Below are 15,856 nucleotides of genomic sequence, written 5' to 3'. Positions count from 1 at the left end.
TTTGTAAGCCTCTTGGAGAATAATATGTGCTGGAGAATTGCAGCGAAATCTGAAGAAAAGCTTTTGGTATCAGCCATGTTTTCATCAATTCATTATTGTAGTCTGATACTATCATTTAGCCATCTGTTGGAGGGTTCTGATCGTCCATTCATTTATTTATTTATGGCCATGAAATCTGTTTTTGTGCATTTTTCTTGTTAATTAGCTTTAGCCTTACACTTAAAAACGCTTTATGCTGGAATTTAGTCGACCTCTGATGAGGACGAAGCTAAATGCAGAGCATGCATACTTATTGTAAATAACTCATCAGTTTATCAGCGATACTGAGCGAGCTTGTTTGGTAATGACTGCCAAGACTGATTTTATCATCCTGTCCTGCTCTAAACAGCCAATGCCAGTCATGGCCGACTTATGAGTAAAACTTCACCCCCACATATATCGCACAGGGACTGTCCGCTGTAACTAAACTTTGGATGAAAACATTCCAGTCACAAGGATTCACTACATTTTCTTGATCATCGCAGTGAATTTGCAGGGACTTTGTAGATTTCACGTTGAGGAAGATTAAACCATTAGGACACGGGGGGAAAAAAAAAAAGTCATGTTTCTTATGCCAAATGTTTGAAACACTTTGTTCAACTTTTGATGAGCTGTCAGCATGGATAGATAGTGAATGATGGAGTAATGTAAACGGTCAATCATGTTTAATGTTGCTCCCGCTCAAATCAAATCTCTGTGTCCAGAGAACTCTCATTATATGACGCTTTGTAACCTGTTCCGCCTTTGTAAGATGTAAATGTTGTGTATATGTACTGGATTAATAAATGTGATGCCGTATCATTTCAGTGTTTACACTGCTGGTCTCTCAGATGTCGGGTATTTTTATGGCACTGTGCAGTGAGAAGTGGTTGGAATGTTCCCTGGTTCAAGTCTGAGTTGTTCTAGGTAGAGAATGCTTGCAGTTTCATCTCACAATCTGAAAGTATTTTGAGTATTTGAGCCTATCACTGATTTACAAATGCCTCTCGGCTTGGATTTGAGTCATGGGTATATATTTATCTCTGTGATTTCCCTGATAAACTGGTGAACAGTCTAGGCTGTAGCTGCCTTTTCAGCTTTCGAGATGGAACAAGTTTGCATTGTAACTACTATAAGTTGCATGACTAGTTCCATCTAAAGGTGAAATGTCAAACGTTACAAGCCTAACCAGGCAAATTTGCATCTAAACAAATGGGCTTAGAGACATGGTAGTGGACCCGGTTCAAAAACACTACCTCTTTGAATTTCTTTTTTTTGTCCCGGTGTGTGGTGATTTATAGGGCTCATTCCTTTGTCGTGCCTTTTGGGATCAGACACACATTTTGCCTGATGTTGTGCTGAAGCAGTATACCAGTGCATAAATGGCACAGAAAGTAGGGCATGAGACAGATGATTAAGATTTAATGATGGATGACGCTAAGGTGAGGAAACAGTGCTGTGAGAAGCCCGAGTGTCTAATGGTTACCAATCACTGTGAAAGCTATTTCTCAAATGAATATTTGCTTTAGTTACAGATAATTTAAATGTGACTAAAAAGTCAAAAGGTCGCTGTCACATTGACAGTTCAGATTAAATCAAGCTGAATTTGAATAAAGTAAAAATAATCCTAGCGTAGCACTCTGGGTTATTTGGGTCAGGGAGCGGGGTTTTGTCCGAGGCTTGATAAATATCAGCCAGCGTTCTCCTGGCATCTCAGCAGGGTCCTTTAGGAGCAGAGAAAGAATAACAGAATGACATGTCCGCTATTGTGTTGAGTCAGAGAAAATCAGGGACATAAACAATGGAGGGTCTCGCTGCTCAGCCTTCTCACGGAAGTGCTACTCTTGTACTTTATTCCTAGCTGCTCGGAACATGCATGAACACACGCACACACACACATATACTCTAAAGCTTGCCCATTTTTGGCGTACCCTCACTGAATAGACTTTTTTATAGTTCAGTCAGAAGAAGATGTCTTGTCCCTTGACTTCTGGTCGGTTGGTAATGTGAGTCGTACTTTCTGTATTATGAGGGATCGACAGCTTTTGTCAGGAATTTAAAACAGACACTCTGTGTCCAGGAGGAGCTCCAGCTTTTAAACTGGCTGTCGATTGTAAAGGGAGGGAAAAAAGTCCTAATAGAGCCAGTGTGTAACTAACTTATTCTACAACAACAATAAACATTCCTGCAACTGCAACAGATGGTGCGACCTCTGCAGAGGAGCCAATCACAACACCGTCCTGTGCTACTGGAATAATATAAAGCAGTGTTGGTGTGATAAAGACTCTTCTGTCACATCCCACAGGAATCATCATTAAACCTCACAAAAGCTACCGTGGTGTGAAACACTGCAGAGCGATCATGAGATGTTATGAGGCGTTTGTTTTTTCATGATCAGCTGAAAGATATTTTTGACAACACCGGGCTACAGTAACCTTTATTTCACAACGCGTCGCTTGTTTTTCTTTTCAATCTCGTCCGTCTTTGTCTATCTTTAACTTGTCGTCGCGTTTCCGCTCATGCGCCGCGAGACAGTGGATGTGTTGTCTCTCCACTCTCACGCTACCCTCATCCTGAACCTTTTCCTAACCGAACAGACAGACGGAGAGGAAGCTAATTGGCCGCTGTGTCAGAGGCCTTTGTGCATGCTCTCAGCACTCCAGATAAGTATAGCTAAGTGGTGCTTGTATAAACATGGATCATTATCTTTCGCTGTGAGGCTGGAGCCTCAGTCCAATGCGTCCTTCACACTGGAGCTGAATTTCCATGCCTGTACACTCAAATCTATTCGCACCAAATTAGCAGCTTTCTGCGGTACGTTCGTTTTCTTGGCCACACAACAGCTTTCAGGCTCAAGGTCAGTGTGGTTGAAATTTACTGATGCATTTTATGATGGGGAAGCCCAGCCAGGCCTGCGAGGATGAGGGCGGTATCCAAGCAGGAATAGAGTACCACGGCGCTGTGATGTTTTAATGATCTTTAAAACTGAATTACAGCGCAATAAATGTGGAATAATATATTTAATGATGGCCAAATACAAATTGTGCAAATGGCTGACGAAGCCTGTCGCTGACAGTTCGCAGCGTAACGAGAGAATACAGGTGAAAATTTAATTTCACAGCTGGGAGGAGGCGAATAGCCATATGGCCCGAGGGACTGAAGACTTCCTCAGTCTGCCCGTGGAGACAGCAGTCAGCCACTCAGGGTACCCAACCTGCCTCGTATAGTCGCTGCTCGGAATGTGGCAATGTCAAGCACGGTTTGTTCAAGGTTTTTCATCTTTACCAGTGACATAAGGGAACCCAGCTTCGTGCTGACTGCAGACGCAGCCGTCCTCCAATGCCCGTCCAGTGGCGTAGCTTCGATTTCTCTTAACACTGCATCCTCCATGGAAATGCTGCGTTGAGCTGAGGATGCAGAAAAGAGGCTCCCAGATGTTTCTTACAGATTGAGGAACCTCATTCTTTTAAAGAATAGAAGCAGCTTCACACCGTTCATGAGAGAGTCTCAGTCCACCTTCAAGTACCAGCCAACATGTCTGGATTATTTTGACTGAAGATGAATCTGTTTATTATTGATGATTTGGTGGCACATTAAGTTAGTTAAATGCCATGAAGCATTTTATGTTGATCAAATTGTTTTTTTTAGCATTTTATATGTGCTGAATCTAAAACATTCAGAGCCTGTTGTTTGCAGTCTGCATATGAAACTTCCTAATTTTCTAGAAAGGCGTGTTAGAACGTTACAACATGCATTAGCATCGTCACACAAACTCACATATTGTTACTGTGAAGACATGGGTGGGGTTCAGGTTGTGTTCTGAGCCACTGTTGGTCTGATTCCCATCAGCTCGCTTTGTTTAAGTGTACTTGTCTTCCTGCATTTCTTCTGATACTGGTATATTTTTTTTTTCCTTGTTTCGCTCTCTTCCTCTGTGGAAGCTGAAGCTGAAACCACAGAACAAGGGGAGGGGGGAGGGACTTGTTGGCTAACAGAGTGACCAAGAAGGTAAAATTAGCTACAAAGTGAGCAGGAAGCATTTGAAAAGCTATGGTGATTTGTTTGAAAGGTGGTATTTTCTCTGGTGCTCTGAAAACGTGAACATCGGTCACAAACTGCAAACACAGGTTAACCCCAAAAAGTTAAGCGACTTCCATCCTAAAATCACACTTTTCACTCTGAATGCTACATGACACTGTCTCTGGAAGTGTGCTTGATCTGCTGTCTAATGACGGGGCTTCTCAGGCTAACATTACTTATTTAGATGCTGTTCGTGCCAAATGCAGTGACCATCAATAATGAAATGACTGGTGATTAATCTTTGAGAAACAAAGCCAGTTAAGGCCCGAGTATTTACTGATCTCTGTGTTGTGTAGTGATTTTCCTGAGCCGGTGCTCTCGTCACAGTGGAGGGATTTTCCAGAGAACCATGTATCCCCGGGCTTGTGCATGGAGCTGTGTTTTATGTTCCTTCGTGTGTTCAGACCGATGCTTCAACACCTCTAACGCTTTCGTCGCGGTATTAGGACTGCTGGTCCATTTTCTGCTTTCATGTTTTGCACATTAGTATTTACTCTGTAAAAACATGTAGCCTGCTCTCAGAGACATTTATCTATTCACAGACAAATTTAGTTTTTCTTGTTTTTTTTCCCTCACTGATAATATTCAGGTTGTTGATTTCAGAAGACTTTGCATCCGTCCGTTGTCGCACAGTATTCACTCCCCCGGTTATTTTTCAACTGAAGGACCTCTTATTTGGCATCAGCTCGAAGTAGGTCAGCATTATTTCTAGTACTGTGAGAAAAAATTCTTTGCGGCACGTCACAAAGTGAATCAACTTTTTAGTTCAATTCTGTTATTTTCAAAATTCTGAGTGGCGATAGTTACTGAGCACACAGCCTCTCTGTGCCTTGTTTTTTTGTGTCACGTGTATTTATAGTTGATGAAGCTGCATTCATATTGTATCTGAAATCTGGCAACACAATACATGCTTGATCTGTGCTCAAATCGATATAAGAGCGACACATCCAGAGACAGGGTGCTGCGGACAGTTTGTACGGTGGAAGAGAACATTCTGTGCCTCCAGGTTTTCTTCCTGCCCCGTACTGTAAATCTCAGCTTTGTGTGTGACCACTCTCAGCTGTAAAACATTGACCGCGACTGGATCTCTGTGGAATGATTTTATTCTCATAACAACTTATTAAACCGAAAAAGACAACGGCATGTTTTCGCTTCAACTCGTCTCACCCGCCTTCCCCTTTTTCCCCCCTGCTCTGCTTTTATCTCTCTTTCAGGAGTCTCCTCAGGACAGCGCCATCACCAGGGACATAAACAGGACGTTTCCAGCTCACGACTACTTTAAAGACACTGGAGGAGACGGGCAAGACTCGCTCTACAAGATCTGCAAGGTGTGACACGGACATAAATGTGGGAGGTTATCTCTTTCTGTGTCGTCTATAGAAGGCAACACGCGGGCAATCATACGAGCGGATTCATACAGGGCTCAGAGCGGCTGCAGCAGCTGCACGCCAAATGAGGTGTAAACTGTTTTGGAGCACGACTGCAGAAGCAAATCAGGAACAAACTCATCCCACGCTGACTGCCGTTGCACTTGTTCTATTACAAAATGTATATATAGTTATTCATCTTCGGCGAGCCTTGCCACAGAACATGCTGTAGTCCGTCCGCCTGTCTGGATGGGGTACATCTTGCCCCGATGGAGGAGCTCACATGTCTCTGTAACCCGTGGAGTGTTACACTCCCGCCAGGTTCGCTCATGATGAACAGGTTAGAATTGTAGAGTCCAAAAGGAAACGCGAATGCAGATTAATGCTGAAATGGGAACGAGCAATGCTGCTCCGACCTGCTGTGAGGAAGCAGGGGTATAAAATATCAATTTCAAGATGGATCAGTGCGTGAGAGTACTAATTGACGCTTCAAGATTGGAAAGAGTTACCAGGGGAATTAGTTACTTAGCTGCTTTGTGGAATATTCTGGTATTAGTATAATGTTAAAATCAGCATAACATACAAAAATAAGTATGAAATGTTTGTGAAAATTAGAAAAAAACATCAAACTGTTATGTAATAGACATGTGATCACATTCCATGTAATCTTTCAATTATGTTTGACACTTTACTAACATGGATCATTCTATTCTAGTCAGTTTTATTTATAAAGCATCCATTTCAATATTGACATGTTATGACACTTTTACATTTAGAAGAAATACTGTGGAAAAACCCAACATTACCACATCAGAAGGCATTGGCAGTGGAAATAAAAAAAAAAAATCCTTTCTTTGATCAAGAAACCCTTTCAGAGCTGGGCTGTCTGCTTGCACCGGTTGGGGGTAGAAGATACTAAGAAATACAGAGAGCAACGCACAAATGAAGAAACTGACATGAGGCAACTATCTGATCAGCACACTGCCTTGTAATAAAATGCTGTTTTATCAAAATGGAATCAGAGTTAGTTTATTAATATTGTTCAGTTAGTGTCTTTGTAGGGGAGTGTTTCTGCAGGAGTTGTGTATGTTGGGACAAGCTTGTGGAAATACTGGCCGTCTGCATGTGTAACTGAATCACGTTTCTCCAGAAATCAGCGTGATTCCGATGCGAGCGACTCGCTGTACAGTAGGTCCAATCGCAGAGTTTGTAGAGCAGCAGTGAGCGTTACCAACACTAAAATGAAGTGTTCATTAATTACCACCGCCACTCTCTTTCTGGGTGGTTCAATGAGTTCAAAGCAGCTGCTCCCCTTCCAGAAAAAGCAAAATAATTTCCCAATAGAGCATCGCGGCACGGCACCTCGCCGTGATCAGTCCTGCAGCAGATCATTACACACAAATATATCACAAGACGCTTCGATCGTCGGACGCCGGTGTTCTTTATCTTATGAAAAAAAAAAAAGAAAAGAGAAACATACACACACCGGAGCCTGGGGTTCAATAATGTGTCATGAAAAGCCTGACTGCAGTTTGTTCACAGTTTCCACTTTCATTTCATCCATTATGCATAACTCAGGTGAGGGCATCCATCTCTTTTTCAGACAAGCACCTCCTCAGGTGTGTCTGAATAATTCAGTGGGCCCTCCCCCTCCTGACTTCACCGATTGATCCACGCCTTGTCTGTTTGACGTGGACTCATTATTTGTGTTTGTAGCTCAGTAGGCCACTACTGACCATTTTTCTTGATTGTCATCTTTTGCTCCCCCCACCGTTCTGTTTGATCTATAACATCTATAGCAACACGTTTCCTCGCCGTTCTGTTTGTCTTTTATCAGCCTCTACTTACAATCACTCCCACCCCTCCCACCAGCTGCAGGTCTTCAGGTCTTTTTCTCATTCTCTCTGGTATCATTTGCTTTCTTTGTCCAGGTATTGGTTTATTTCACAATATATTCTCACACTGACCATAAACTGTGTAATCAGTAGAGGAGAACTCAAGACAGCATAAATAAAATTATAAAGAAAAGAAAAACACTAGACAGCTCATATGGTAGGTTTGAAGTGCTGCAACCACTCAAATCTGCACTCTGTTACACAGCTAAATATTTGTTTAAACTTATTGTCGGCTCATTGTGATGTTAGACAGATAAGAGCTGCTTTTGTCTGTGATCTCCGCGTGTTTTCATCTTTAAAAATGTCCAATGAGCAGTGTTGACGTATTTCCCATTACCTGTTTATATACAGCACTAAATCAGCATCTGCGTGTTTAAATTTCTCCTCTGCGAACCACCCACTTTGAGTTTAATATTTATGTATTTATTGCTAATCTCACAATTCTCTGTCAAGCTAACTGTGCGTCTCGCTCGCTCTTAAATCCCCCTTCAGGCCTACTCTGTTTATGATGAAGAGATTGGCTACTGCCAGGGACAATCCTTCCTGGCTGCTGTGCTGCTGCTGCACGTGAGTTGACATACCAGACGAGCTGAATCCACCCCTTTCAAACAATGCCGAGAGCTGAGAGGGGCTGTTCTGTTCTTCAAGTGACATCGGAATTATTTGCAACCTCCTGCAGTACTGAGGGATTAACCTTAGTTTCTTTGATGTCTCCGAAAAAAAGTACTAAAAATAAGTTTGGGTTAAAAAAAAAAAAGAAGAAGAAAGGTAGCTGTCACTTTGATGTAACTTGATTAAAAGATATGTTTCTGTTCATGGAAATGTTAACACTGCCACCTTGTGGGGAAAAAGGTCGTTTTGATGGGATTTAAATGAAGAAACCTTTCAGAGAGAAGAGATATTAATCTTCTAATCTTCATGTAGATGTCACAATAAACTTTTGTAAAATGTTTTCCAGTAGGCTCGATGTTGTATTTACATCTTTTTCTTCCTCTCCAGATGCCTGAGGAGCAAGCCTTCAGTGTGCTGGTTAAGATCATGTTTGATTATGGGCTCAGGGACCTTTTCAAACAGAACTTTGAAGATCTACATTGCAAATTCTTCCAACTCGAGAGACTCATGCAGGTTTGTACTTTGCGTGTTTAGATCTCAGGAAAAAGTTTTTACAGAGTTTTACACTGTGTCCACATATAGTTCCACTAATATTTGAAACTTGGCTTTAAAAACATAATAATACTGCCGCTTTGTTATATGAGTAATCCTGTAAATATGACCCAGTGTACATCTGATACTTTACAGCAGAGGGCAGCAATTTGCTTTGAAAATTAAACAGATCAGTTTACTTATATCATACTAAAGGCCAGTACATTTTCTATGAATGTTTTCGCCTGATTTTACTCGGTATTTGTGCTTTCTTTGTACTTTTTTCCAGGAATATATCCCAGACCTGTACAACCACTTCCTGAACGTGGGTCTGGAGGCTCATATGTACGCCTCTCAGTGGTTCCTCACCCTCTTCACAGCCAAATTCCCTCTTTACATGGTCTTCCATATAATTGACCTGCTACTGTGTGAGGTTAGTTAAGTTGCTTTTGTTAGTTTTATTCATTATTCCTGTCTCTAAAACTCATCATTGTAGTGACCATATTGTTAGTTCCGTTAGTGTTGAGCTTTATTGGCGCTGCGGTTCCACTCCTGCTCCTGTCAGTACTCTGTACTCCTGTGAGGGAAACTGTCCAACCAAACTGTAATTATAACAGATTTCATGTACAGTGAGTCTATTGACTTTTTTTTGTTGTTGCAGGGAATCAGTGTGATCTTCAATGTGGCCTTGGCTCTTCTGAAGGTAAGGTAATGCATGGACGCACGCACACACACAACTTTGAGTAGAAATAGAAATGCACAGTGTGCACCAACTATAAAGGCTTGGACAGCTTATAAATGGCACGTGTTTGCAGGATTTTCTGTAATGCTTTGTTGATTCCTGTTAAAAGTGAGTTCTCCTAAATGGGAAGCAGCTAACTGAACATTTCAGCAACATTTATGATTTATTGATTTATCGTCTTGAGCTTGGCACAATAAAGCCTCTTCTTTATTATATTTACCAAAGATGCTCCTTGCCAGACTATAAGATTTTCTTAAATATTGCATTCCTTCATGTTACAAAAAAAAGTAATATGAGCAGAAAACCATCCAGACGTAATATACTTGAATGTTATCTCTTGTCTTCTCAGACATCTAAAGACGATCTAATCCAGACAGACTTCGAGGGAGCACTGAAGTTCTTTCGTGTCCCCGTTCCAAAGAGGTACCGCTCCGAAGAGAACGCAAAGAAACTGATGGAGCTGGCCTGTAGCATGAAGGTGAGGCGAGAGGAGAGAAGACTTCAGGTGCTGCTGGTTACAAATATTGATTTGCTCTGAACAACTTTATTTTTTTCAATTATTAAAATAGATACAGCTTATTCCATCTATATTAAATGCCTTTTTTATTTTTCATTAAAGAAATCCCTGAAGTTATTATTATTATTATTATTATTATTATTATTATTATTATTATTATTATTTGATGCCCATCACAAACGAGGCGGTCAGTGTGATAAGAAATTACAAAGATTGTTTTTTTTTTTTGTTTTTTGTTTTGTAAATGCCATGTTCTCAAAGTACCACAGTGAGCCTGACCATGCAATAGTTACCCAAGCAGTGATGGACATTTCACAAAAGACATTTACCCCTAATATTTATTTATTGAGAATTATGACCAAACATAGCCATCCTTTACAAAGCAGTAAAACTATAACAGGCACTTAAATTCATCATAACAACTTGCAGAGCCTCCTTTTTTTTCACAATTACAGCAGTGAGACCATGTAGAAAAAATAGCCTTCTTTTAATTCCACAGGAAAGTGGCAGGATCATAAATGCCAGAGACAAAGATGTGAAATGATAGACTCTGACAGCAGAGGATTATGTCAGTATGATTAACACAAAACATGCTTTTTTTGTCCCTGTCTTTACACGAGGAACCAAAAGCGTCAAACCGTAGTATTCCCCGTCTTCCCCATTTTTTCTTTTTAAAAGTTGATGTATTTTCATAATAACTTTTCATTTTGCCAAAAATAATTAATGGTTTTCCTCCATGGACCACTGAAGGGAGCTCGTGTATCACCCTCAGTTTGAAAATCAGAGTTCATTCAAATCCCAGCGGCCCGGCAGTACTACTGATTCACCACTAGGGGCCACTATGGAACTTCCACACAAGTTTGAAAGTTGAGCTGACCACACATGCTTCTCTCTTTCTGCAGCACACACACACACACACACACACACACACACACACACACACACACACACACACACCTGTGTTCTGACCTGTTTTGAAGTGTCTGGCCTAGTTTAGAGAACCTGACTTTGGATTTAACTTTGGGAAGAGATATTTATTAGCACAAACTCTGTAGAGGAGCCAACCCGGAGAGAGATGTGAACTTTTTGGATTTCAGTTAGAAAGCTGGGCAGCAAGGGGATCACAATGGGCTCCTTGAGCAGAGAAAAAAAAAACTTACAGGAAGTAAATGGGAGGGTGCTGGGCTGGCTGTGTTGCCTAAATGACTTTTCAGAAGTCTTTTTCTTTTTTTAAGGCTGGACCTTCAAATACAAATTGTTGAGACGTACTTGCACAGTCAGAAACGCACAGAGCTTGTCCTTCAAATTGCTTTCACATTAAGTTGCTTCCATGATTATAATTGTCTTTTGAAAAGTTCTCCATGTCCACTCTTCTATAATGCAATCATATAGTTAAGTAGAAATATATTAACATCCTGTTGCTTGACAGCACTCTTGGAGCCGTGCTGGAAATAACAGGAGGAAGTAATTCCAAGGGTTGTTATTTGCCAATTTGACCTCAGCGACTACTGTAATGTTCAAGCTGCAAATTAAATCTGAGTCAAGGTAGGCTAATCTGAAGCTTGGATGTCGCTATGTGGGGATTAACCGACCAGATTACTGGTGACCTCTTTGACTGATGCCACTGCCTTCTGATTTGACCACTAATATATGCTGCCAGGGTAGCCGTGTGCTTCAACTTAGCTCGCAGGTTTAGTTCAGATCTGTTGTTACTCAGGTCATCTCCGAAACATTGCATTGACAGCGCGGTTACACACGTAGCTGTTCGACTAGGCCACTTTTTAAAAATAGATTTTATATAGAATCCAGCAGCAGTAGTTGAGCTTTCTGATCCTTTGAACTTTTGACTCCTCCTTCGTCTGCTTCAGCGACCTAATGATGGAAAGAACACAAAATGACGTGGTTGAAGCGGCTGGAAAGCCAAAATCAGAATCATTGCTCTCTCATGTGAAGTGAACTGAAATGTAATATCTTTTTCAAGCAAAAAATATGTTTAAAGTAATTAACCCAGAATCTTAATTGCATCACTGTGGCAGCAGTTCGACACGAAGAGAAGTTTTAAAACTCTTCACTTCATAAATGCAGTCAGAGGTCATCGGAGGTAAAGTGGGTCAAACCACCATAATCTACAGTTCGGAAAATTTATTCAGGAGACAATCCAGGGGTCAGAGGGGGTCATTAATGTTGTCTCAGAGCGTAGTTGGTACATCGACTTCCTCTTCTTCTCTGCCAACCTTTCGACCTTCAATGCTGGTGAATGTAAATCGCTCTTGGAATTTGAATGTGTGATTTCTTTTCTTGCCCTTTTCATATTTACTTGTTTTTGCTGCCTTATGGTTTCCCTTCCTACACTCTTTGCTTTCTGCCTGCCGTTTTATAGCACAGCCGCTCTCTTCTGTTACAAACGCAAGCTATGAAACGCGCTAATAAATGACTTAATTCCCTTTTGTCTAGATAAGAAAGGAATTAAAAGCAAATTATATATGTAACCAAACTAATGCTCACAGTACTGCGCAGACAGTTTGTACACATTGACTGGTCCTGTTATAAATATCTGTAACTGATGCCCTGAAGTAGCTCTTATGAGGGCCGTTGGTGCCCTGTGGTTCTGGCTTCCTATCAAAGTCAGAGCTTCTTGAGACCCAGCGGCGGGTCAAGGCTGAGCCAGGGAAAATGAAAAAGAACATTGAGAGAAGGGACAGATGAGGTGGCTCCTGCCCCGAATGACCTCCTGCACTTTTTCTTTATTCGTCTCCTATTAACAGAGCAGAATGTGTGACCAGTGAGCGCACACGCACACACACACGCACACACGCACGCACACCCTGAGCAGAGCATGTGGGTCAGGTTATCCCAGTTCTGCCAACATCATTAACTGATGAGTGCTGAGAGTGTTTGGCTCCTCGGTTATAACTTATTCTAAATCTAAGCCAGATATTGCGGCATGGGAATGCACAGCTAGACCCATTTAAATTCACAGGAATATATTGGTATGTTTTGGTGTTAGCCTATACTTTCATCCTGAAAATCAGCCACATAACCTCTTCCCAGTATACATCTTAATCCAAGATTATGTATTTCCAGTCATCTTTTTATGCACGGAGTCTAGAAAAAGCACCAGTTCTCAGCATTCATTAGTTATAGAAGTTTCATTCGTTTCAGGTATTTATCAAACTCACCCAGAAAATATTCACAGTGTGAAAAGTAAGTGAGCCGTTAGATTTAATAAGTGGTTGGACCTCCTTCGGTAGCCCCAACGTTAGCATTTTCCCCGAGCTGCAGACAAAACTTACGCACCGTTCCGTCCATATTCTCAGGATGTTTGGCGTGAACGGCTCTCTGGAGGTCGTTTAGGTAATTCTGCTGGGTTATTGTCTGTCCCCGGGTTGTTCCAAAAGCCTGATTTACTTGGCTTGAAGTAGATTTACTGCAGCGTTTATGCTCAGTGTTTTGCTTCATTAAACCACCTTTACTGAGCTTCAGCTGGACATTCACCACCATGGTTTTCTGTAAAATGCGATTTATGGGAATTCATTTTCCCCTCGGTGACAAAAAGCAGCCCGGGCCAAGAAAGATCAGCGCATGGCTGGAAAACTGCCTCTGTTTACAGACATTACAGAAATTTCTCACTTGATGCAAATCAACAAACTGATCAGAAGTTGACCGAGAGACTTCCTTCAATAACGAAATCGGAATATTCAAGATGATTCTTTCACATTTAATGATTGCAATCGCCATGTTATCCACACACTTTTTTTCAGTTGTTTGGTTGCTCATATTACGAAATAACTTGTATATCAAATTTTACCATTTTATACCACCTGGGTCCACTAGATGGCGCTGCGCGACAGCAGGATGCTTCAGTACGCCAAAAAAACGGGCAACCACAGTCCAAGTCAGAATGTCCAATGTTCAAAAATGCAGCATAAAACAGAGACGAAGCAGCTGAAAAGTACTTCAGAGTATTTTAGAGACTGGAGAAAGAGGGAAACTGTTACCATGATGCAGAAAACAAGGAGGACTAATCATGGGGTAAAAAGCATGACGCCCAGAGCTGGAGGGACAAATTTAGCCGGTTTTTCAACAGTAGCGTCTTGTTGACTGTGCACTCATGTCTGAGCACAAGTAATGCCTCTCATAAACCATTGTGAATTATATATCTGTTTTTTCCTCTTGTTGACGCATTTTTGACAGACGTGCAGTCCGACGAGACTCGGGTCATAAATCGCGGCACACGGTTTTGTGGCGTCGATCCATCTTGGGGAAATAAAAGGGGGAGGCATTAAAAGTAAAGACATGATTCTGATACTTAACCATAAAGGTGAAATAAATACATTTCATTGTTTCAATTAGCAAGCAAATGATGAAAAATGTTTACACTTGCATGATGGTTCATTACTAATATATTTTAATTTTGTGTTCACTTTTTGCTGAAATACACAACAGTTTTAATACTCCAAGCTCTCTCGTCTTGTGAGATTCTCCGGGTTCTGTGTACATAGATTATCTAGAAACGCAGCGGTTCATCAGTCGAGTTGGACGTTAATCGCTTCATATGTTGCGGTACATGTTTCTCCCATGCTGGACTGGACTAACATGTCAGTTAAAATCCACGTGTCCTTGCTTACCGAGGCTCGGGGGGGAAGTTTCCACTGGCAGCCTCCTCGAATGCATCAGCCAGAGACTCGGGACCGAGTTAGTTTATCCTTTTTTTGTTTTTTTTTCATCTTGTGAGTAATCACCAAGCATTTGTTTCTGGGTTCTTGCTGTTCAACAGATAAGCCAGAAGAAGCTCAAGAAGTTTGAGAAAGAGTACCACACCATGCGGGAGCAGCAGGAGCAACAGGAGGCGCCCATTGAGCGATACGAGGTAGACTCCCTCATTTCTCTCCTGACAGAATCAGAAAAAAAACTTTCATATCACTGTTCCTGTCAGAGTGCAACATCCTTAAAGGAACACATGAGATCTGTCAGCATCACAGCAGGCTGAAAATAGCTCGGCGGCAGCCATTCGTTTCGTTGATTTACATCCCAGCTGTACATATTTTCAGGGTGTTGCAGCTCTTGGGTGTGGACAATAGATGATGCAGCTGCCAACTAAAACAACCACCTTTCTCTGGCAGAATTTCAGAACAACAATATCAATCTCTTCTCCTCCTGTAGACCTTCAGCGTGCTTGTTTGGAAAAAGAAAAAGTGCACGGCAGCCAAAAAGCCATTAGTTATACCTTTTGTTGAGGTTAACAGTTTGGCTGAGTGAACCACAAAAGCTTCAATCACCATAGCATCGTTTTTTTTTTGTGTGTGTGTGTCGAGAGGGCCCATTACTCGTTTGTAAGGTTGTCGTACTGTTGCTCTTCAGTTTTATACCGTCAAACATTACAGACACAGGTTAGTGCATCTCCCGCTCTCACCTGAACACTGTGAGCCTTTACACCTGCCACGTCTTATGTGTGTTTTTGTGCGTTCCTCCAGAAGCTGCCATTCCAGGAAAAAATGTTTAAACATTCATTTGAAATGAGTAACTCCCTTTTCCTTGCTCTGCTCTCTGTCCACTTTCTTCCTCTTTCTCGCGCCTGTTCACTTCTCTGTTCATAATCTTTTCTGGTGTCATCACTGTCTTTTCCTTCCTTTATCTGTCTTTCTCTGCTAATATATAATTTGTCTTACAATCTCTTGTTATCTTTTCACCCTCTGTCTTCCGTCTCTTTCTTTCTGCTCTCTCTGCCGTCCAGCGGGAGAACCGCCGTCTACAGGAGGCCAACATGCGTTTGGAGCAGGAGAACGACGACCTGGCACATGAATTAGTCAGCAGCAAGATAGCCCTGCGCAAAGACCTGGACAATGTAAGTCAACGGAGAAGGAGCATGAGTGTGTGTATGTGTGTTTGTGTGAGAATGCTACTTCTGTTGTCTGTAGAAGGTCTAACAAAGGCCAAATATCGTGTGGCAACAGCTGAATTGTGCCGAGGCGCAGTCAGAAGTTTGTCTGTGGGAGGGCCCTTTATTTACTCTGAACCTTCTAGATGACCTTAAAATGTTTGTATTGGTGTGTGTGTGTGTGTGTGTGGCAGTTTGAGTTAAAGCTGGGAGGAA

At 41.7% G+C, this 15,856-nt stretch overlaps 1 protein-coding gene across 4 annotated transcripts in view; it reads left to right on the top strand.

The window, feature by feature from the left end:
• rabgap1 (RAB GTPase activating protein 1) overlaps nt 1-15,856 on the top strand; it is a 70,532-nt gene that overhangs the window by 41,032 nt on the left and 13,644 nt on the right. For all 4 annotated transcript variants that reach the window (XM_030084402.1, XM_030084401.1, XM_030084400.1 and 1 more), the window contains 8 exons: nt 5,313-5,426; nt 7,853-7,927; nt 8,360-8,485; nt 8,793-8,936; nt 9,165-9,206; nt 9,595-9,723; nt 14,540-14,632; nt 15,497-15,607. In XM_030084402.1, coding sequence (XP_029940262.1) covers nt 5,313-5,426; nt 7,853-7,927; nt 8,360-8,485; nt 8,793-8,936; nt 9,165-9,206; nt 9,595-9,723; nt 14,540-14,632; nt 15,497-15,607 — 834 coding nt within the window. The remainder of the gene's footprint in view (nt 1-5,312; nt 5,427-7,852; nt 7,928-8,359; nt 8,486-8,792; nt 8,937-9,164; nt 9,207-9,594; nt 9,724-14,539; nt 14,633-15,496; nt 15,608-15,856) is intronic.

The sequence above is a fragment of the Salarias fasciatus genome (assembly GCF_902148845.1).
Source record: "Salarias fasciatus chromosome 7 unlocalized genomic scaffold, fSalaFa1.1 super_scaffold_4, whole genome shotgun sequence".
In the NCBI taxonomy this organism is placed as follows: Eukaryota; Metazoa; Chordata; class Actinopteri; order Blenniiformes; family Blenniidae; genus Salarias; species Salarias fasciatus.
This window is presented reverse-complemented; position numbering and strand designations above follow the sequence as displayed.